Source organism: Osmerus eperlanus, chromosome 9, assembly GCF_963692335.1.
Source record: "Osmerus eperlanus chromosome 9, fOsmEpe2.1, whole genome shotgun sequence".
Taxonomy (NCBI): Eukaryota; Metazoa; Chordata; class Actinopteri; order Osmeriformes; family Osmeridae; genus Osmerus; species Osmerus eperlanus.
The window spans coordinates 18,566,738-18,590,340 of NC_085026.1; the positions used below are offsets into that span (position 1 = coordinate 18,566,738).

Here is a 23,603-nt window from a genome sequence, read left to right on the forward strand (position 1 = left end):
GATGTGTGTGAGGGTTAGTCTCGCAGTGTGCTGATGTGTGTGAGGGTTAGTCTCGCAGTGTGCTGATGTGTGTGTGTGTGTGTCTAACAGAAGACACAGCTTGAGGAAGAGGAGGAGGAAGAGGCAGACAAACAGCCAGACCCTCTTCATCAGCTCATCCTGCATTTCAGTCACAACGCTCTCACGGAGTGCAGGTAAACACACGTCTTGTGGCTCCTGTATCTGTCCTTGTGTTTTCCCTAACCATAACCTCCCCACCCCTTAATATAATTACAATTCTAACCCCCCCTAAAAAACCCTAGCACTTGGAAGTTGGGGGAACCAGGAAAATGTACCCACAATGTCAAGTGTTTCTTAGTTTATCGTCATTGTGTGGATTTTGGTTCCCTTAAGGGTTGTAAAACAAGGCTACTCACACATACACACACACACATTCACGCACACGTACTAATACACACAGTCACTCACACTCATACATGCTCTCACACACACACACCTGGCACTCGCACTGCCAGTCCGTCTGTGCTGTGTAATGCTGCAGGAACGTCCCTTAGCAGATAAACTGTCTCCTTAACTAAATCACTGCTGGAATGTTCCTGCCCTGTCAACGGAGCCAGTGTCTCACTTTCACGTCTCACGTAGCTGAGACGAAGCACCTCAGACATCATCACCAGACAGCTGATGTTCATTTCAGAGTCATTTCTGATCTCATCCACTGTGTGTTCTGTTTCCAGCTCGTTGGAGGAGGATCCTCTGTATATTGCGTACGCAGACATGATGGCCAAGGTACACAGTTGTTTTACAGATGTCGCCTGCGTTGGTGCTCAGCCCTCTCACCAGCTGACTCCTCTCTGCTCTTCTCCCCCAGAGCTGTGCTGAAGACGAGGAGGAGGAAGAGGAGGAGGGGAAAGAGAAAACCTTTGAGGTTCAGAAACATTTTCCTGATCTGTATCCTGGCTGGATGAGCAGGTACTGACAGGCGTGACCGTGATGTTTGTTGTGCAGGAGAAGGAGATGGAGAAGCAGAAGACGTTGTACCAGCAGGCCAGACTCCATGACAGAGGGGCTGCTCAGATGGTGCTGCAAATGATCAGCGCCAGCAAAGGTACAGGATGACGCTCACACATAATTTGTATTAGTTTAGCATTATTTTGGGGATCCTGGTCTCCAGGGTAGTAAAGCAAGCTCCAGGGTAGTAAAGCAAGCTCCAGGGTAGTAAAGCAAGCTCCAGGGTAGTAAAGCAAGCTCCAGGGTAGTAAAGCAAGCTCCAGGGTAGTAAAGCAAGCTCCAGGGTAGTAAAGCAAGCTCCAGGGTAGTAAAGAGCCAGGGGATCCTGGTCTCGAGGGTAACAAGGCCACACCATCATTGGTCCAGTTGCAGTGATTGCTTGTTGTTTCCCAGGTCAACTTGGTCCCATGGTGACCTTCTCCCTCCAGCTGGGCATCTCCATCCTGAACGGAGGCAACATACTGGTGCAGCAGGTAAACCTTCCAGCATGCTGGTGTGTCAGGTAACCCTTCCACCATGCTGGTGCAGCAGGTAACCCTTCCACCATGCTGGTGCAGCAGGTAACCCTTCCATCATGCTGGTGCAGCAGGTAACCCTTCCACCATGCTGGTGCAGCAGGTAACCCTTCCATCATGCTGGTGCAGCAGGTAACCCTTCCACCATGCTGGTGCAGCAGGTAACCCTTCCACCATGCTGGTGCAGCAGGTAACCCTTCCACCATGCTGGTGCAGCAGGTAACCCTTCCACCATACTGGTGCGTTAGGTAACCCTTCCACCATGCTGGTGCAGGGGTAACCCTTCCACCATGCTGGTGCAGGGGTAACCCTTCCACCATGCTGGTGCAGACCAGATCCCCCAGACCCCCACTCTGTCAGACCCCCCAGGCCCCCTAGGCCCTCAGCAGCCCTGCTGTGTTCTCTCTTATAATCTTCCCTTTCTTCTCTCACAGAAAATGCTGGACTACCTGAAGGAAAAGCGAGATGCTGGGTTTTTTAAGAGTTTATCAGGACTGATGCAGTCTTGCAGGTGAAGCGCAGAACACATTGCTTGTCTAGTTCAACTGCAGAGTTAGTTTTACTGTACCTGGAATCGTAACATTTCCTGTACCTGAGAGTATGAGATAAATCCCCGCCTGCTGTGTTTCTGTCCAAACTCCCAGTGTCCTGGACCTGAACGCCTTTGAGCGTCAGAACAAGGCAGAGGGTCTGGGAATGGTGACGGAGGAGGGATCAGGTAAGTGAGAGGGGAGGACATAGTCCCAGCGTTGACCCACACACCTCCTCACACAGAAGGACTGTTATCTGTTATCAAGGTGCTGCCTAGACCTGGATGAAAGCAGAGGTAGACCTGATGAAGCAGAGGTAGACCTGGTGAAAACAGAGGTAGACCTGATGGAAGCAGAGGTAGACCTGATGGAAGCAGAGGTAGACCTGATGAAAGCAGAGGTAGACCTGATGAAAGCAGAGGTAGACCTGATGAAAGCAGAGGTAGACCTGATGGAAGCAGAGGTAGACCTGTTGGAAGCAGAGGTAGACCTGATGGAAGCAGAGGTAGACCTGATGGAAGCAGAGGTAGACCTGATGAAGCAGAGGTAGACCTGAGGAAAGCAGAGGTAGACCTGATGAAAGCAGAGGTAGACCTGACCTGATGAAAGCAGAGGTAGACCTGATGAAAGCAGAGGTAGACCTGATGAAAGCAGAGGTAGACCTGATGAACGCAGAGGTAGACCTGATGAAAGCAAAGGTAGACCTGATGAAAGCAGAGGTAGACCTGATGAAAGCAGAGGTAGACCTGATGAAAGCAGAGGTAGACCTGATGAAAGCAGAGGTAGACCTGATGAAAGCAGAGGTAGACCTGATGAAGCAGAGGTAGACCTGATGAAGCAGAGGTAGACCTGATGGAAGCAGAGGTAGACCTGATGGAAGCAGAGGTAGACCTGATGAAAGCAGAGGTAGACCTGATGAAAGCAGAGGTAGACCTGATGAACGCAGAGGTAGACCTGATGAACGCAGAGGTAGACCTGATGAACGCAGAGGTAGACCTGATGAACGCAGAGGTAGACCTGATGAAAGCAGAGGTAGACCTGATGAAAGCAGAGGTAGACCTGATGGAAGCAGAGGTAGACCTGATGGAAGCAGAGGTAGACCTGATGGAAGCAGAGGTAGACCTGATGGAAGCAGAGGTAGACCTGATGAAGCAGAGGTAGACCTGATGAAAGCAGAGGTAGACCTGATGAAGCAGAGGTAGACCTGATGAAAGCAGAGGTAGACCTGATGAAGCAGAGGTAGACCTGATGAAAGCAGAGGTAGACCTGATGAAGCAGAGGTAGACCTGATGAAAGCAGAAGGTAGAATGTAGGCCTTGAGGAAACGTTTTCCCAACACACTTCAATGAAACAGAAACTTGTTTAGTATTAACTCATTAAACACTGTAATCTCTTCCAACCATTGAAATATGAGCTCACTCGGTGATGTTGTCCAATGCTGAACCATGTTGCATCACCACAGTTAGACACAACTTCCTGGTTCTCAGCTTCTGAGCTTGATCTCTAACGTCAGATATAACGTCAGATATAACGTCAGATATAACGAGCACATGTGAAGGACTGGTGATTGCATCCTGATCCCTTCCCCAACCCCGACCCCCTCGATCTATGTTTCTGGTAGAAGCTCTATTTCTATTTTACATCAGAAGAACCGGACCTGCCTAGCAATAACAGAAGCCTATAGGAAAACAGTTGATGGTCATCTATTCCTCCCATCAGCTAATGATTGGCCCATGCCTCTGTCTTGTTAGAAAATAAGGCCTGTGATTGGCTCCCAAGACACATGGTGCAGCATTAGCATGGCGATGCACGCTCTTTTGTTTGTGCTGGAACATCTCCATGTCACGTGTCACGCGTGTCCTTGTCATACGTGTGTTCATCCCAGAGGGGGTCCTGTGCTACTGTATGTTGCTGTCTGAGTGCTGACGCTTATATCCCACCAAACCTGAACTGTTTATACCCGAAGCTCCCAGCCCACCGGGGCCTCTCCATGGACCATTGGACCTCATAGAGGGCATACAGTAGATATGGATATGTTCTCATGCATACTCCACCTCATTCTCACCCCATGCGATCAGGCATAAGTGATGGTGACTGTTAATCCCGTACTGTTTCACCACCCAGTCCAACACAGACTGCCAAACTGCAGAACCCTTCCTGGATAGACTCTGTAACATAGCATGTTGATGCCCCTAGAGCCTAGCAGAGTCATGACCGTATAACTACAGTATCTGTCTCTCTCTCTCTTGTTCCTACTTCTTACTGAATCTCAGTGTCTTCTCCTTTGCTTATGTCTGCTTTTTTTGTTTGTTTGTTTTCCTCTTATCATTTTTATAACTCATCGGTCGCAGTCAACGTGAGTGAGCGGGGTAAATACACGGTTTAGATTCTACTCATTTCGCAATGCTGCCACCCTGATTGCTCCTCTCAGCCCAGACCCTCCCTCCTTCCCTCCCTCCCTCCCTCCTCTACCCCCACACTCTCATCCTCCTCCCCCCATTCACCTTCCTGTCTTCCTCTACCCCCCATCCCTCTCCCTACTCCCTAACCCTGTCCTTGTCTTCTTGTTCTGGTCTGGAAGGAACACCTGCATGCTCTTTAATGACATCTGGACTGAACCCATCAAGTCAACAACCCCCAAACTCACTCTCTCTCTCTGTTTCTCTCTCTCTATCTCTCTTTCTGTGTCTCTCTCTCTCTCTCTTTGTGTCTCTCTCTCTCGCTGTGTCTCTCTCTGTCTCTTTCTTTTTGTGTCTCTCTGTCTCTCTCTGTCTTTATCTCTATACTTCTTAAGTAAGTTAGTGCCTGTTGTCTATGTGTGATATTGTATGTGTCTTTATGTTGATTATACTAACCATTACCAGTTTTGTAGAAACTTAATACGAATACAATTCTCAAAGCTTTGTTTGTGTTCTAAGTACAAGACAAAAAAGCTGGCCCCAATTGTTTTATTCCTGTAGTCATTGCGTGTATGGAGCCTGTATCCAGTCAAAGTGGTATTGTGCTGATGGTGTGCTTCTACAGCACTCTCCATGCAAGGCCTGCAGCTGGAGTAATAGACAGTAGTGCTGGTCAGGTGATGTGGTGGCTTAGAGGAGGGGTGAGATGGGGAAGGGTGGGTAGAGGCTAAGGTGCCTGGGTAGGAGGGGTGGGATGGGGTTGGTCAGGGGCTAGGGTGCCTGGGTAGGAGGGGTGGGGGTGGTCAGGGGCTAGGGTGCCTGGGTAGGAGAGGGGTGGGATGGGGTGGGTTAGGGGCTAGGGTGCCTAGGTAGGAGGGGTGAGGGTTGGAGACCTTCTCACCATTGAGGGGCCAGGCGTCAACCTCATCTCCTGTCCGCAGGTTCCAAGGTCCTGCAGAACGATGAGTTCACTAAGGACCTCTTCAGGTTCCTGCAGCTGCTCTGTGAGGGCCACAATAACGGTAGGACACAAAGATCCTATTTACCGTACTGTATGTACAGTACAAGATAGCAGGATAACCTCACATGCAACAGTTCCTGGATATGTTTACCCCTTTATTTGTTCTATCTGATATTATGCTATTCTTCTGAAGACTTTCAAAACTTCCTGAGGACTCAGACAGGGAACACCACCACTGTCAATATTATCATCAGCACAGTGGACTACCTTCTCAGACTGCAGGTACAACACACACACACTTAAACAGCAACAGTTCCACATACACACACACACTGATGAACAATAATTCACACTCTGAGGAACATGGGTGATATGTGTGACTAAGTTGTTTACATGCTTGTTTACCCATCGTCCTGTCAGGAGTCCATCAGTGACTTCTACTGGTACTACTCTGGGAAGGATGTGATGGATGAAGCTGGTCAGAGGAACCTCTCCAGAGCCTTGGCTGTAGCCAAGCAGATCTTCAACTCCCTCACCGAGTACATCCAGGTACCCTGCCTGTCAACATCTCTATGACCCCACGTACACGGAACAGTGTGCAAGAATGTTTTTGTTTCGAGGAAATGTGTGTGTGTTGGTGTGAGGATGATGCTGTGTGTGTGTGTCCTCAGGGTCCATGCATAGGGAACCAGCAGAGCCTGGCTCACAGCAGGCTGTGGGACGCAGTGGTGGGTTTCCTGCACGTGTTTGCCAACATGCAGATGAAGCTGTCACAGGTAACACCACCATCACAGTACCTCTACTGCCTCTACGGCATCTACTGCCTCTATGGCCTCTACTGTCTCTAATGCCTCTACTGTCTCTACTGTCCATGTCTTTCCCACCTCTACTAACCCAGCTTTCCAACTGAGTGTAATGGAACCAAAGGTCATTAAGTATTTGGTAAATGCTGTCTCACAAACCACATGCGTGCAGCCACTAGAGGTCTCTCTTTGCTCATACATGTTCACCCTCCTGAAGGCCGTGTGACACACCGCTCCTGCAGTTCATCTGCTCTGTTCTGCCAGTAAAGGTGCTGGTGTGTCTCTGTCCCCACAGGACTCCAGCCAGATCGAGTTACTGAAGGAGCTGCTGGACCTGCAGAAGGACATGATCGTGATGATGTTGTCGCTGCTGGAAGGTCAGCTGCTGCCTCCTCATGATTGGTTTAGACCACGTTAGCGAGCCAAGAGCATAAGCTCCCAACATATTGCTGTTTTGACTAATCAAATCTCTCTCTGCATAGTTTTCATTATAGAGAAATTAAATTCAATCAAAAAGGTTTTTGTTAGCAAATATGAGGAGAGAAGGTTCAGCTGTTGTGTGTTCTGTTTACACCTTGTGTCCTCGCGTAGGAAACGTTGTCAACGGAACAATCGGCAAGCAGATGGTGGACACGCTGGTGGAATCTTCTAACAACGTGGAGATGATCCTCAAGTTCTTCGACATGTTCCTGAAGCTGAAGGACCTGACCACCTCCGACAGCTTCAAGGAGTACGACCCAGACAGCAAGGGGGTCATCTCCAAGAAGGAGTTCCAGAAGTCCATGGAGAACCAGAAGCAGTACTCCCAGTCAGAGATCGAGTTCCTCCTCTCCTGCACTGAGGCGGACGAGAATGACATGTTTAACTACCCAGAGTTTGTGGAGCGTTTCCACGAGCCGGCCAAGGACATCGGCTTTAACGTGGCCGTCCTGCTGACCAACCTGTCGGAGCACATGCCTCACGACCCCCGCCTGGCCACCTTCTTGGACCTGGCGGAGAGCGTCCTCAGCTACTTTGAGCCCTACCTGGGCCGCATCGAGATCATGGGTGGGGCCAAGCGCATCGAGAGGGTCTACTTTGAGATCAGCGAGTCCAGCCGGACCCAGTGGGAGAAGCCCCAGGTGAAGGAGTCCAAGAGGCAGTTCATCTTCGACGTGGTGAACGAGGGCGGGGAGAGCGAGAAGATGGAGCTATTCGTCAACTTCTGCGAGGACACCATCTTCGAGATGCAGCTGGCCTCTCAGATCTCGGAGCCGGACGCAGCGGAGCGCCCTGAGGAGGAGGAGGAGGACAGGCAGAGTGTGGGGGAGGAGGGCGAGGAAGAAGAGGAGAGCGCCCTGCTGGAGTCTTCCTCGGCCTTCACCGTGGCCTGTGCCTCCCTGAGGAAGAGTGTGTCCAGCCTGCGCCAGCTGCTCACCCTGAGGAGCATGCGGCGGCAGTACCGTCGCTTCAGGAAGATGAGCTTGAGGGAGATGGTGCGAGGATTCTTCTCCTTCTTCTGGGTGATTCTCACGGGTCTCCTCCACCTCCTCCACAGCCTGGTCTGGGGGTTCTTCCACATCCTGTGGACCACCATGTTCGGGGGCGGGCTGGTGGAGGGCGCCAGGAACATGAAGGTGACCGACATCCTCGGAAACATGCCCGACCCCACCCAGTTTGGTATCCACGGCGACGTGCTGGAGGCGGAGAAGCTGGAGGCGAGTGAGCTGGCGGTGCTGGAGCAGAGGGGCCTGGCGCAGGGGGAGTGTGCGGAGGCGGAGCTGATGGCGGAGCTGCTGGCCACGCAGGGCCGGAGGGAGGGGGGCAAGCAGGGGGCGGAGCCAGGCCTGGGGGACGTGGCCGAGGTGGTGGGGGTCGACGCCCCCTCCATAGCTAGTGCCGTCAGGCAGAAGAAGGCTCAGGTCTGTGTGGGTCCTTGTCGCACACACACACACACATACATGCACTAACACACATATACATACAGGAACCCACACAGAAACAGGACACACACATACACTTTTTCCATATCAACGGTATAACAGTATACCTCCCTTGTGGATGGGCTTTGCTTGACATGATGAAGTGAACATGAGCTGCTCGTGAACCTGTCTGTCTCTAGGAGGCTGCGAGGAGTGGGAGTCCAGAGGGAGAGCCCAGAGCAGAGCCCGAGAAGGCAGAGTGAGTTACTGCTCTGTCCCCCACAGTCTCACCTGTTCTGGTTCCACTGGTACAGTCTGTTCTGGACCGCACACACTTCCTACTGTCTAAGACTGTGTGTGTGTGTGCTCCAGCTCAGAGGACGGAGAGAAGAGGGACTCGGACAAGGCCAGGGAGGACGTCCAGGCGGAGCCCCCGGTGGAGGAGGAGAGGAAGCCTCCTAAGAAGAGGCCCAGCCACAAGAAGGGGAGCCCAGAGGCCTTCATGACCAGCTTCTTCGCTGGGATGGAGATCTACCAGACCAAGATGCTGGTGAGGCCAGATACTGAACCTGTCTGTGGATGAATCTGTGTGATTTGACTTTAGTGTGAAGAGACGGGTTCCTGAGTGATACGTTGTCTCTCCAGAACTACCTAGCCCGCAACTTCTACAACCTTCGCTTCCTGGCGCTGTTTGTTGCTTTCGCCATCAACTTCATTCTGCTGTTCTACAAAGTAAGTGACTTTTCCTCCAAGGATCAGGTGATTCGTTCTTGTTTCTAATCTGATTGGCTGGTGTTGTTTCCTGTGGTGGTCAGGTGACAGGGGATGAATCTGAGGAGGACGACCCCTGGAGAGGAGATGGGGGGCCGGAGGAAGGCTCATCTGAGTACTTCGTCCTCCAGGAGAGTACTGGCTACATGGCCCCCACCCTCTGCTTCCTGGCCATCCTGCACACCATCATCTCGTTCCTGTGTGTGGTGGGATACTATTACCTGAAGGTACACACACACACACACACAGTACATACAGCTCTGGACAAAATTTAGAGCACCTTTTTCATTCAATTATAAAAAAAGTTGAAAAAGAACAATTTTGAGTGAAGAACGATAGGCCACTGCAAATGAAACCCTTCTGTTCCTCACTCCAAATTGTCCTTATGAACTTTTTTTTTAATGAAAGAAAAATGTTATGGTCTCTCAAATGTTTCCAGAGCTGTATTGTACCTGTGCGCGCACACACACACATACAAACACACATGCATGTAGGTGCCCACGTACACACACGTACACAGTGAGTGTGTGTTGTCTGGTAGGTGCCCCTGGTGGTGTTTAAGCGGGAGAAGGAGATCGCCAGGAAACTGGAGTTTGACGGTCTCTACATCACTGAGCAACCATCAGATGACGACATCAAGGGCCAGTGGGACCGACTGGTCATCAACACCCCGTAAGTATTTACACCAAACTCACCCTAACTAACCCTAATCCTGACTAACCCTAACCCTAATCCTGACTAACCCTAACCCTGCTGGTCATCAACAGCCCGTAAGGACTGGGGGAGGGGAAGAGGAGGGTAGGAGGGGAAGAGCAGGGGAGGAGGAGGGTAGGAGGGAAAGAGGAGGGGAGGAGGAGGGTAGGAGGGGAAGAGGAGGGGAGGAGGAGGGTAGGAGGGGAAGAGGAGGGGAGGAGGAGGGTAGGAGGGGAAGAGGAGGGGAGGAGGAGGGTAGGAGGGGAAGAGGAGGGGAGGAGGAGGGTAGGAGGGGAAGAGGAGGGGTGGAGGAGGGTAGGAGGGGAAGAGGAGGGGAGGAGGAGGGTAGGAGGGGAAGAGGAGGGGAGGAGGAGGGTAGGAGGGAAAGAGGAGGGGAGGAGGAGGGTAGGAGGGGAAGAGGAGGGGAGGAGGAGGGTAGGAGGGGAAGAGGAGGGGAGGAGGGGAAGAGGAGGGTAGGAGGGAAAGAGGAGGGTAGGAGGGGAAGAGGAGGGTAGGAGAGGGGTCTCTAACTGTGCAGCCTGTGAATCACAGTGGTGTGTTGGTTTCCTCAATTAATTTTCAATCCTCCTCTTCGCAGTTCCTTCCCTAACAACTACTGGGACAAGTTTGTGAAACGCAAAGTAAGTAGCCTTCACCCATCCCTGTGATCCGTGTAACTTGGCCAGACAGTTAGGCCTGGGCTCACGGCTGCCTGCTGTGAATGTGTAGGTGATCAACAAGTACGGAGATCTGTACGGAGCCGAGAGGATCGCAGAGCTGCTGGGATTGGACAAGAGTGCCCTGGACTTCAACCCCACCGAGGAGACGGTGCTGAAGGAGGCTTCACTGCTATCCTGGTGAGATGCCCTGAGAAGCAGGCCACAACCACACACAACCACACAACTACCAGCAGACGTGGTGATAAAACTATACATTTTTTACCTGCTACAACCACTACCTACAGGCTCAGCTCTATCGACACCAAGTACCATATCTGGAAGCTGGGCGTGGTGTTCACAGATAATGTGAGTGCAATAAAATAATGTGATTGGTCGACGTACAATTGTGTGTGTTATTGGCGTGCTCTAATTGGTTGTTTTGGTGCAGTCTTTCCTGTACCTGGTGTGGTATACGACCATGTCCATCCTGGGACACTACAACAACTTCTTCTTTGCTGCTCACCTGCTGGACATCGCCATGGGCTTCAAGACCCTGCGCACCATCCTGTCCTCTGTGACGCACAACGGCAAACAGGTATGGATCACACCCTGCCCTGCCCCCTTCAGCCACTAGGGGGCACTTTTAACCTGTAACTCTGTTGCTGAGGGGAGAGGTGTTACCTGTGTGTGTGTGTGTGTCCTACAGCTGGTCTTGACGGTGGGCCTGCTGGCGGTGGTGGTGTACCTCTACACTGTGGTCGCGTTCAACTTCTTCCGCAAGTTCTATAACAAGAGTGAAGACGAGGCTGAGCCAGATATGAAGTGTGACGACATGATGACAGTGAGTTGGACATGAGGACATGGTGACAGTGAGGTGGACATGGTGACAGTGAGGTGGACATGAGGACATGATGACAGTGAGGTGGACATGAGGACATGGTGACAGTGAGGTGGACATGGTGACAGTGAGGTGGACATGAGGACATGATGACAGTGAGGAGGACATGAGGACAGTGAGGTGGACATGAGGACATGGTGACAGTGATGTGGACATGGTGACAGTGAGGTGGACATGATGACAGTGAGGTGGACATGAGGACATGATGACAGTGAGGTGGACATGATGACAGTGAGGTGGACATGAGGACATGATGACAGTGAGGTGGACATGATGACAGTGAGGTGGACATGATGACAGTGAGGTGGACATGAGGACATGATGACAGTGAGGTGGACATGATGACAGTGAGGTGGACGTGATGACATGGTGACAGTGAGGAGGACATGATGACAGTGAGGTGGACGTGAGGACATGGTGACAGTGAGGTGGACGTGATGACATGGTGACAGTGAGGAGGACATGATGACAGTGAGGTGGACGTGAGGACATGGTGACAGTGAGGAGGACATGATGACAGTGAGGTGGACATGAGGACATGGTGACAGTGATGTGGACATGGTGACAGTGAGGTGGACATGAGGACATGGTGACAGTGATGTGGACATGGTGACAGTGAGGTGGACATGAGGACATGGTGACAGTGAGGTGGACATGGTGACAGTGAGGTGGACATGAGGACATGGTGACAGTGAGGAGGACATGATGACAGTGAGGTGGACATGAGGACATGGTGACAGTGAGGTGGACATGATGACATGGTGACAGTGAGGAGGACATGAGGACATGGTGACAGTGAGGTGGACATGATGACAGTGATGTGGACATGAGGACAGTGAGGTGGACATGAGGACATGGTGACAGTGAGGTGGACATGATGACATGGTGACAGTGAGGTGGACATGATGACAGTGAGGTGGACATGAGGACATGATGACAGTGAGGTGGACATGAGGACATGGTGACAGTGAGGTGGACGTGATGACATGGTGACAGTGAGGAGGACATGATGACAGTGAGGTGGACATGAGGACATGATGACAGTGAGGTGGACATGATGACATGGTGACAGTGAGGAGGACATGATGACATGATGACAGTGAGGTGGACATGAGGACATGATGACAGTGAGGTGGACGTGATGACATGGTGACAGTGAGGTGGACGTGATGACATGGTGACAGTGAGGAGGACATGATGACAGTGAGGTGGACATGAGGACATGGTGACAGTGATGTGGACATGGTGACAGTGAGGTGGACATGAGGACATGATGACAGTGAGGTGGACATGGTGACAGTGAGGAGGACATGAGGACATGGTGACAGTGAGGTGGACATGAGGACATGGTGACAGTGAGGAGGACATGAGGACATGGTGACAGTGAGGAGGACATGAGGACATGGTGACAGTGAGGTGGACATGAGGACATGATGACAGTGAGGTGGACGTGATGACATGGTGACAGTGAGGTGGACGTGATGACATGGTGACAGTGAGGTGGACGTGATGACATGGTGACAGTGAGGTGGACGTGATGACATGATGACAGTGAGGAGGACATGATGACAGTGAGGTGGACGTGAGGACATGGTGACAGTGAGGTGGACGTGATGACATGATGACAGTGAGGAGGACATGATGACAGTGAGGTGGACGTGAGGACATGGTGACAGTGAGGAGGACATGATGACAGTGAGGTGGACATGAGGACATGGTGACAGTGATGTGGACATGGTGACAGTGAGGTGGACATGAGGACATGGTGACAGTGATGTGGACATGGTGACAGTGAGGTGGACATGAGGACATGATGACAGTGAGGTGGACATGGTGACAGTGAGGAGGACATGAGGACATGGTGACAGTGAGGTGGACATGATGACATGGTGACAGTGAGGAGGACATGAGGACATGGTGACAGTGAGGTGGACATGAGGACATGATGACAGTGAGGTGGACATGAGGACATGGTGACAGTGAGGTGGACATGATGACATGGTGACAGTGAGGAGGACATGAGGACATGGTGACAGTGAGGTGGACATGATGACATGGTGACAGTGAGGAGGACATGAGGACATGGTGACAGTGAGGTGGACATGAGGACATGGTGACAGTGAGGTGGACATGAGGACATGATGACAGTGAGGTGGACATGAGGACATGATGACAGTGAGGTGGACGTGAGGACATGGTGACAGTGAGGAGGACATGATGACAGTGAGGTGGACATGAGGACATGGTGACAGTGAGGAGGACATGATGACAGTGAGGTGGACGTGAGGACATGGTGACAGTGAGGAGGACATGATGACAGTGAGGTGGACATGATGACATGGTGACAGTGAGGTGGACGTGAGGACATGGTGACAGTGAGGAGGACATGATGACAGTGAGGTGGACATGAGGACATGGTGACAGTGATGTGGACATGGTGACAGTGAGGTGGACATGAGGACATGGTGACAGTGATGTGGACATGGTGACAGTGAGGTGGACATGAGGACATGGTGACAGTGAGGTGGACATGGTGACAGTGAGGTGGACATGAGGACATGGTGACAGTGATGTGGACATGGTGACAGTGAGGTGGACATGAGGACATGATGACAGTGAGGTGGACATGGTGACAGTGAGGAGGACATGAGGACATGGTGACAGTGAGGTGGACATGAGGACATGGTGACAGTGAGGTGGACATGATGACATGGTGACAGTGAGGAGGACATGATGACATGATGACAGTGAGGTGGACATGAGGACATGGTGACAGTGAGGAGGACATGAGGACATGATGACAGTGAGGTGGACATGAGGACATGGTGACAGTGAGGTGGACATGATGACATGGTGACAGTGAGGAGGACATGATGACATGATGACAGTGAGGTGGACATGATGACATGGTGACAGTGAGGAGGACATGAGGACATGGTGACAGTGAGGTGGACATGAGGACATGGTGACAGTGAGGTGGACATGAGGACATGGTGACAGTGAGATGGACATGAGGACATGGTGACAGTGAGGTGGACATGAGGACATGGTGACAGTGAGGTGGACATGATGACAGTGAGGTGGACATGAGGACATGGTGACAGTGAGGTGGACATGAGGACATGGTGACAGTGATGTGGACATGGTGACAGTGAGGTGGACATGAGGACATGATGACAGTGAGGTGGACATGGTGACAGTGAGGAGGACATGAGGACATGGTGACAGTGAGGTGGACATGAGGACATGGTGACAGTGAGGTGGACATGATGACATGGTGACAGTGAGGAGGACATGAGGACATGGTGACAGTGAGGAGGACATGAGGACATGATGACAGTGAGGTGGACATGAGGACATGGTGACAGTGAGGTGGACATGATGACATGGTGACAGTGAGGAGGACATGAGGACATGGTGACAGTGAGGTGGACATGAGGACATGGTGACAGTGAGATGGACATGGTGACAGTGAGGAGGACATGATGACAGTGAGGTGGACATGAGGACATGGTGACAGTGAGGAGGACATGATGACATGGTGACAGTGAGGTGGACATGGTGACAGTGAGGTGGACATGAGGACATGATGACAGTGAGGTGGACATGGTGACAGTGAGGTGGACATGAGGACATGGTGACAGTGAGGTGGACATGATGACAGTGAGGTGGACATGAGGACATGGTGACAGTGAGGTGGACATGGTGACAGTGAGGTGGACATGAGGACATGATGACAGTGAGGTGGACATGAGGACATGGTGACAGTGAGGTGGACATGATGACAGTGAGGTGACATGAGGACATGGTGACAGTGAGGTGGACATGATGACATGGTGACAGTGAGGTGGACATGGTGACAGTGAGGTGGACATGAGGACATGGTGACAGTGAGGAGGACATGATGACAGTGATGTGGACATGAGGACAGTGAGGTGGACATGAGGACATGGTGACAGTGAGGTGGACATGAGGACATGGTGACAGTGATGGCTGTATGTATATGTAGGGTTCTGTTGAAACAGGAGTGTGTTGTCATCTATGAGAAGTTATTGCAGCAACAAAATAATGGAGTTGAATCTAGTCTGCCTATTTACAACCTACATCATCTGATTCAACACATATTTGTGGGAATGTTACATATTTCCCTCTGACCTAGTTCAGATGACATTTCTCTCTCTCTCTCTCTCTCTCTCTCTCTCTCTCTCTCTCTCTCTCTCTCTCTCTCTCTCTCTCTCTCTCTCTCTCTCTCTCTCTCTCCCCATCCCCCCCCCCCCCTCTCAGTGCTACCTTTTCCACATGTACGTGGGCGTGCGTGCCGGGGGGGGCATCGGGGACGAGATCGAGGACCCGGCGGGCGACCCGTACGAGCTGTACCGCATCCTCTTCGACATCACCTTCTTCTTCTTTGTCATCGTCATCCTGCTGGCCATCATCCAGGGTAAGGCCGGAGTGTGTGTGTGTCTGTCTGTGTGGGCGTGTGTGTTTGTTTGTATGTGTGTGTCAGGTTGATACCAGCCGTGTCAAAGTCACATTGGCTTCTCTGGAGTCAAAGTCTCCCATCTCTCCAATGGCTGGACGTCCCTGTGGAGAGATCAGTCAGGAGGACGAGGGTGTGCGTTAAGGTCAGCTTCACACAGCAAGCCTGGCTGTCCTCAGATCCACAGTCACCCCCAGCCTGGTTGAACCTTCCAGTCCTTCCCAGAAACAACCCAGAGCAGGAGAAGCTTCACAGCTTAGAGAGACAGTGTGTGACGTGAGGGAGCGTGTGTGACGAGGACTCTGCTCTGTGTCCTCAGGTCTGATCATTGACGCGTTCGGAGAGCTGAGAGACCAACAGGAGCAAGTGAAGGAGGACATGGAGGTCAGGGGAAACTTTGTGAAAGGGGAAAGATGATTTATGATGGTTTGTGTCAGACTAAAAACAGGAAATGAGTCGCTGAATGTTTGTCATGTTCGATCCTCAGACCAAATGTTTCATCTGTGGCATTGGCAACGACTACTTTGACACGACGCCTCACGGCTTTGAGACACATACCTTACAAGAGCACAACTTAGCCAACTACCTGTGAGTACCACCTGGACACTCCTCTCACTCTGACCATCCCAGCACCTCATCTCATGGATCCTCTACTGATGTTTCTACTTGGTTTCCATGTAGCCTGATTGATCGTACCTCTACCCTCAATGATCTATACTACCAGTTCCCCTCCCCTCTCTCCTCCCCTCAGTGTGTGTATGAGTACAGTGCTTCTACTCTGCTAGAGTTATTCAGGCTTGAAATAACCACAGTTCCAGCAGTCAAGTGTGAAGTCAAGTAAAGCTATAAAACATGAATTTAATGACATTTCCAATTTAAAGGTAGAATGGTGAATTCTTAGAAGGTCAGCTTCTTTCAGACACCCCCCAGTTAGAGAGACGTTCTCTCTCCTCCTCATGACCCTGTCTGTCTTCTCTCTCCTCATGACCCTGTCTGTCTTCTCTCTCCTCATGACCCTGTCTGTCTTCTCTCTCCTCATGACCCTGTCTGTCTTCTCTCTCCTCCTCATGACTCTGTCTGTCTTCTCTCCTCCTCATGACCCTGTCTGTCTTCTCTCTCCTCCTCATGACCCTGTCTGTCTTCTCTCTCCTCCTCATGACCCTGTCTGTCTTCTCTCTCCTCATGACCCTGTCTGTCTTCTCTCTCCTCCTCATGACCCTGTCTGTCTTCTCTCTCCTCATGACCCTGTCTGTCTTCTCTCTCCTCCTCATGACCCTGTCTGTCTTCTCTCTCCTCCTCATGACCCTGTCTGTCTTCTCTCTCCTCCTCATGACCCTGTCTGTCTTCTCTCTCCTCATGACCCTGTCTGTCTTCTCTCCTCCTCATGACTCTGTCTGTCTTCTCTCTCCTCATGACCCTGTCTGTCTTCTCTCTCCTCATGACCCTGTCTGTCTTCTCTCTCCTCCTCATGACCCTGTCTGTCTTCTCTCTCCTCCTCATGACCCTGTCTGTCTTCTCTCCTCCTCATGACCCTGTCTGTCTTCTCTCTCCTCCTCATGACCCTGTCTGTCTTCTCTCTCCTCCTCATGACCCTGTCTGTCTTCTCTCTCCTCATGACCCTGTCTGTCTTCTCTCTCCTCCTCATGACCCTGTCTGTCTTCTCTCTCCTCATGACCCTGTCTGTCTTCTCTCTCCTCCTCATGACCCTGTCTGTCTTCTCTCCTCCTCATGACCCTGTCTGTCTTCTCTCTCCTCCTCATGACCCTGTCTGTCTTCTCTCTCCTCATGACCCTGTCTGTCTTCTCTCTCCTCCTCATGACCCTGTCTGTCTTCTCTCCTCCTCATGACCCTGTCTGTCTTCTCTCTCCTCCTCATGACCCTGTCTGTCTTCTCTCTCCTCCTCATGACCCTGTCTGTCTTCTCTCTCCTCCTCATGACCCTGTCTGTCTTCTCTCCTCCTCATGACCCTGTCTGTCTTCTCTCTCCTCCTCATGACCCTGTCTGTCTTCTCTCCTCCTCATGACCCTGTCTGTCTTCTCTCTCCTCCTCATGACCCTGTCTGTCTTCTCTCTCCTCATGACCCTGTCTGTCTTCTCTCCTCCTCATGACCCTGTCTGTCTTCTCTCTCCTCATGACCCTGTCTGTCTTCTCTCTCTTCATGACCCTGTCTGTCTTCTCTCTCCTCCTCATGACCCTGTCTGTCTTCTCTCTCCTCCTCATGACCCTGTCTGTCTTCTCTCTCCTCCTCATGACCCTGTCTGTCTTCTCTCCTCCTCATGACCCTGTCTGTCTTCTCTCTCCTCATGACCCTGTCTGTCTTCTCTCCTCCTCATGACCCTGTCTGTCTTCTCTCCTCCTCATGACCCTGTCTGTCTTCTCTCTCCTCATGACCCTGTCTGTCTTCTCTCCTCCTCATGACCCTGTCTGTCTTCTCTCCTCCTCATGACCCTGTCTGTCTTCTCTCCTCCTCATGACCCTGTCTGTCTTCTCTCCTCCTCATGACCCTGTCTGTCTTCTCTCCTCCTCATGACCCTGTCTGTCTTCTCTCTCTGAACTGACTCTAGGTTTTTCCTGATGTATCTCATCAACAAAGATGAAACTGAGCACACTGGTCAGGTAAATAATACATGTATGGAGATACACCTGTATTTCTTCGAATAAACGCCGCACCCAAAAAAATCTGAAAACGGTTATTTAGTTGGTTAAATTCAACCCCAGTATTTATTACACATGTACATAACTTTCTGCACAGCTTTCTGTTTGAAAGCTAACGTGTATGAATGTTTATACATGCTGCTTCAGATTTCTACACAATGTAGAACACTTGTATTTGAGACAGTTGTATTACCAACGCACACCTAATTGATAGTCAATGAGAAAGGGAGTTGCCGCACTCATAGACAAACAAAGAATAGACAAGGAGGTCAGCGGTAGTAGCCTAAATGAAACCTGCGTTTTTAGCTGCATGATTCATTTGTCACAATGTCAGCAACAAAGTTGTCTATGGCTGCACTGCAGCTACAATTCACGAAATCACCCTTACTAATTAAACGCCGCCCTAGAATAAACGCTGCACCAAAAATTAACGTTATTTAATAAACGCAGCAGCGTTTATTCAAAGAAATACAGTACACACCTTATCTCTGACAGCAGCAGTGTCTCTCAGCACATCTGTTCAGTTCCCAGCTGATCCTGAAGGATGGCCTGGCTGTAACCCTTCTGTCTGCATCCTGCAGGAATCATACGTGTGGAAGATGTACCAGGAGAGGTGCTGGGACTTCTTCCCCGCTGGAGACTGCTTCCGCAAGCAGTACGAAGACCAGCTGAACTAGAGGCCCGTCTGCCAGAGCTGCTTCACCTGGAGGATCTCTCCTGGAGGAACAGCAGATCTCAGACCTGCTGGATCTTCTCATGAGCAGTTGACAAGCATCTCCCATCGCCTGCCCGACGTCCTGAAAAGGTTGGAGGAGAGGGCAAAGGCTCTCATCTTCTCTGAGAAAGAGAGAACCGTTTCACATCAACGTCCCTGCAGACTGTACCAACGTCCCTGCGGACTGTACCAACGTCCCTGCGGACTGTACCAACGTCACTGCAGACTGTACCAAGATCCCTGCAGACTGTACCAACGTCCCTGCGGACTGTACCAACGTCCCTGCGGACTGTACCAACGTCCCTGCGGACTGTACCAAGGTCCCTGCAGACTGTATCAACGTCCCTGCAGACTGTACCAAAGTCCCTGCGGACTGTACCAACGTCCCTGCGGACTGTACCAACGTCCCTGCGGACTGTACCAAGATCCCTGCAGACTGTACCAACGTCCCTGCAGACTGTACCAACGTCCCTGCAGACTGTACCAACGTCCCTGCAGACTGTACCAACGTCCCTGCAGACTGTACCCTCAGTAGAGGACGACCTGAGAACGGGACTATTCTAACTTGCCCAGACATTAGTTTGTTTTCTGTTCTGGAGTTTTTGTTGTTTTTGACAACTTGATGCCTTTTCCTCCACGTAACCCCAAACCATTGCACAATTTTTTTGTCCTTTTGAGAAACATTGGGTTGTGTGGGGTTATGGGACAGTGAGTGGGTCGTAATATGCACAAGAATACTACTTCAATATTTTAAGAATGTTGAAAAATGAGACTTATGCCAAAAGAGAGGGTGAGTTGATTTTACAGAGAGCAAATGTGATTTAAAATAAGTTTTCAAAACATTACCATGCTAGCAGAAATGAGGTGTTAAACTGAATTACTTGAGCAGGTGAAAGAGGTTTATTATATGATGAAATGCCTAAATCAAGTATTGACTAAGTGCCTTATCAACGTTAAAAACCAAGCTATGCAAAAACCATTTAGGTTTTTTTCTTCATGGTATGTAAGTGCAGTAGTTATCCTGAACCAGGCAGTGGTTCTAAATACAGCAGTTTGTGTTTTTTGTTTCTCATTTGAAAACAATTATGAATTTCAATTAAAAAAAAAGTTTATTCATTCATTTTTTATTTATTTTGCTAAAATGCAGCATTCTAACTGCAAATGTTCACGGTATAAAACGTATTAGGTGACACGTCAAAATATATCACATGTCCGAATTTATGGAACACCTCGAAACAGATAGTAAATTGCTATGTATGTATGGCCCTTTGTATGTAGTAGCTTTGCTGAACCGTGCATTTATTTTGAAGGAAAAATAAAGTAGTGCAATAAATTAATCCTATTGCTGTGTTTCCTGGTCCCTTGTCACCATGGCAACCCAGGGTTCACCTCCGCTCAAAAAACATTCAGACACTAATGAGTCACTTTCCAAAACGACTCCTCCCCTTCACGTTACGGCTGGCTTGTTGCTCCATGTGGATTATGATAAAATAATGAATCCTTTTGGCCGCGGTGCGCGCCTGTTATCTTCATCTCCAGGGGAGGGAGTGCTGCAAGGCTGGACAGGGAGGTGATCCGCTCCAGTCTCAGACTTGCCAGTATCCCAGTGTCCCGTCTCACCAGGGCTGGAGGGACAGGACATCAGCAGGACGGCTGATGGGAGTTTGAGCCATGTTACCCACGGTGCCACCTGTCACATCCCATCACGTCATCTGTCACCACGCCGGGGAGTGGCCACACCCTGCATCCAGCCTGGTCCCTGTAACCAGGCCTGGTCCCTGTAACCAGGCCTGGTCCCTGTAACCAGGCCTGGTCCCTGTAACCAGGCCTGGTCCCTGTAACCAGGCCTGGTCCCTGTAACCAGGCCGGTCCCTGTAACCAGGCCTGGTCCCTGTAACCAGGCCGGTCCCTGTAACCAGGCCGGTCCCTGTAACCAGGCCTGGTCCCTGTAACCAGGCCTGGTCCCTGTAACCAGGCCTGGTCCCTGTAACCAGGCCTGGTCCCTGTAACCAGGCCTGGTCCCTGTAACCAGGCCGGTCCCTGTAACCAGGCCTGGTCCCTGTAACCAGGCCGGTCCCTGTAACCAGGCCTGGTCCCTGTAACCAGGCCTGGTCCCTGTAACCAGGCCTGGTCCCTGTAACCAGGCCTGGCATGCTCAGATCAGGTTAGATAGCCTTTCAGCGGAATTATGTGCAGAACATTTGATCATCTTGTGATTGTTTTTCACAGTCTTTAGAAACCATCTGTCAGTGTATAGCCATCATTCTCATGAATGTACATAATTCAAGTTTACCTCAGAAAAAATACACAGTTACAAAAACTTAAGTCTTTCAGAGATAACATAGAAAATATATTCATAATTCCATCAGCTATAATTTTCATTATTTGATGTAATGAGAGCAGTAATCTTCAGATGGAAATGAATTACAGTCATTACATGTTGCCTCTGTATTTTTCTCTGTGTGAGATAATAATTTTGGTCTGAAGTGCCAGCAGTTCAGATGTTGTGTTTTGTGAGTTGATGGATGTCAGAGTGGCAGAGCAGGCAGCACATGTTCTGTCCTCTCTAATTGCAGGTAATCATTAGATTTGTAAAGACACAAGCTGTGTGTAGTAACAGCTGGATGTTGAGGCAGATCGTGTTTTACACGTTCCAGGATGGATCGACTGGATGTTTGCCTTTAAAGCCTTCTTGGGGGGCACACACAAAGGAAGTTTATATTTTAAGCTTTTATCTGAAGCGACGTACAAAAGGTTTACCATAGATCATATTGTCTATGAACGTTTGTGAATACAAATCCAGCACACAGAACGTTAGGTGAGAGATTTAACACAAACAGGTTTAATCTAGTCAGGTTTAATCTAGTCAGGTTTAATCTAGTCAGTGTTCTATGTGCAGATGGAAACAATAACATTATGTCTGTACAGGAAATCTTCTGAGGTCTATTCTACGAAAGATGTGAAGATGTGAAGCCTCTGCTCAAAACTAGTAAAGTATTGTAATTATACAGTGCCTGTTTGTGTGTGGGCATGTGCGTGCGTGTGTGTGTGTGTGTGGGCATGTGCATGTGTGTGGGAAGTGGGCACAAGCTCCGTGCTGACAGGATGCTCTGTTCTCTGCAGAGCTGGCATCACCGTGGTGACAGATGTGTCGCTCCCTTCAGCATCCTGTCTCCATTATGTAGAAAGAGACAGAGAGGGAGAGAAGCAGGCGATGAAAGAAGGGTAGAATGAGGAAAAGGTAGAAAAAGAGGGAAAGAGAGAGTCAGACAGACAGATGCCTCAGATCCCATATCTCAGGATTAAAGCTGAGCTCATCCTGTCCTGTTCTTTATCCCAGCTCCCTGCATCATGTGCAGCGTCTCATATGGTCAGTGCGTTCTGAGACCTGATCTAACAGGATTGTTGGCCCGCGGTGGGTTCGATTCCAGCGTCCTACAAATTGGAGTTGTAACATAAGAGCTCTTGGATCAGGGAAATCCTCACATCCGCTGAGGTCACTGTCCCTGCCACTCAGAGCAGGCCTGGGATGATGTGCCCCTTGTGATGTTTGACCAACAAGTCTTTTCAAGCCTTCCGTAACCAACACATTAAACAACCAGTGATAAATCCACACAATCTGTCCTCTCTCTCTGACACACAGAGAATGTGGATAATAAAGCTGACAAACTCTCTCTCTGAACAGATGTGTGACTAAGCTGTGGATGCAGCACGGCCTTTTTCAGAGGTGAGCTTCTTTCTTCTGTCCAAGCATGTGAAGCTCTCCTGCTGAGAGCTGTTTTGCATGAGTCAAGAATCAGCTTGTCTCAGCATTATTAGAACAAAGCATCAGAGTGTAGTTATCATGTCTCCGGGCTGCGATCGGACACACTAGCAGCAGTAGGGTTAGACTGGGTTAGGGTTAGACTGGGTTAGGGTTAGAGTGGGTTAGGGTTGGACTGGGTTAGGGTTAGAGTGGGTTAGGGTTAGACTGGGTTAGGGTTAGACTGGGTTAGGGTTAGAGTGGGTTAGGGTTGGACTGGGTTAGGGTTAGAGTGGGTTAGGCTGGGTTAGGGTTAGACTGGGTTAGGGTTAGAGTGGGTTAGGGTTAGACTGGGTTAGGGTTAGACTGGGTTAGGGTTAGAGTGGGTTAGGGTTAGACTGGGTTAGGGTTAGACTGGGTTAGGGTTAGAGTGGGTTAGGGTTAGACTGGGTTAGGGTTAGACTGGGTTAGGGTTAGAGTGGGTTAGGGTTAGACTGGGTTAGGGTTAGACTGGGTTAGGGTTAGAGTGGGTTAGGGTTAGACTGGGTTAGGGTTAGACTGGGTTAGGGTTGGACTGGGTTAGGGTTGGACTGGGTTAGGGTTAGACTGGGTTAGGGTTGGACTGGGTTAGGGTTAGACTGGGTTAGGGTTGGACTGGGTTAGGGTTAGACTGGGTTAGGGTTGGACTGGGTTAGGGTTAGAGTGGGTTAGGGTTAGACTGGGTTAGGGTTGGACTGGGTTAGGGTTAGAGTGGGTTAGGGTTAGACTGGGTTAGGGTTAGACTGGGTTAGGGTTAGGGTTCCTGCTGGTGACAGACCTGGTTTCCAGACTCCATCTGCAGGAACAGGACTGTCCGGGGGGACATCAAGGTTA

General features: G+C 50.4%; 1 protein-coding gene across 1 annotated transcript in view; it reads left to right on the forward strand.

Moving 5' to 3' along the window:
• LOC134026995 (ryanodine receptor 3) overlaps window positions 1–20,338 on the forward strand; it is a 108,550-nt gene extending 88,212 nt beyond the window's left edge. The window contains 29 exon segments of the mRNA XM_062470094.1: window positions 91–194; window positions 735–786; window positions 869–925; window positions 1,006–1,105; window positions 1,402–1,481; window positions 1,958–2,034; window positions 2,168–2,241; window positions 4,405–4,422; window positions 5,394–5,474; window positions 5,607–5,695; window positions 5,834–5,962; window positions 6,085–6,189; window positions 6,512–6,593; window positions 6,808–8,117; window positions 8,318–8,376; window positions 8,490–8,667; window positions 8,763–8,849; window positions 8,933–9,115; window positions 9,430–9,560; window positions 10,180–10,222; window positions 10,311–10,438; window positions 10,546–10,606; window positions 10,689–10,835; window positions 10,947–11,081; window positions 15,423–15,579; window positions 15,938–16,002; window positions 16,106–16,206; window positions 18,183–18,234; window positions 18,855–20,338. Coding sequence (XP_062326078.1) covers window positions 91–194; window positions 735–786; window positions 869–925; window positions 1,006–1,105; window positions 1,402–1,481; window positions 1,958–2,034; window positions 2,168–2,241; window positions 4,405–4,422; window positions 5,394–5,474; window positions 5,607–5,695; window positions 5,834–5,962; window positions 6,085–6,189; window positions 6,512–6,593; window positions 6,808–8,117; window positions 8,318–8,376; window positions 8,490–8,667; window positions 8,763–8,849; window positions 8,933–9,115; window positions 9,430–9,560; window positions 10,180–10,222; window positions 10,311–10,438; window positions 10,546–10,606; window positions 10,689–10,835; window positions 10,947–11,081; window positions 15,423–15,579; window positions 15,938–16,002; window positions 16,106–16,206; window positions 18,183–18,234; window positions 18,855–18,950 — 3,981 coding nt within the window. The 3' untranslated portion in view covers window positions 18,951–20,338.
• Window positions 20,339–23,603: the final 3,265 nt, after the last annotated feature.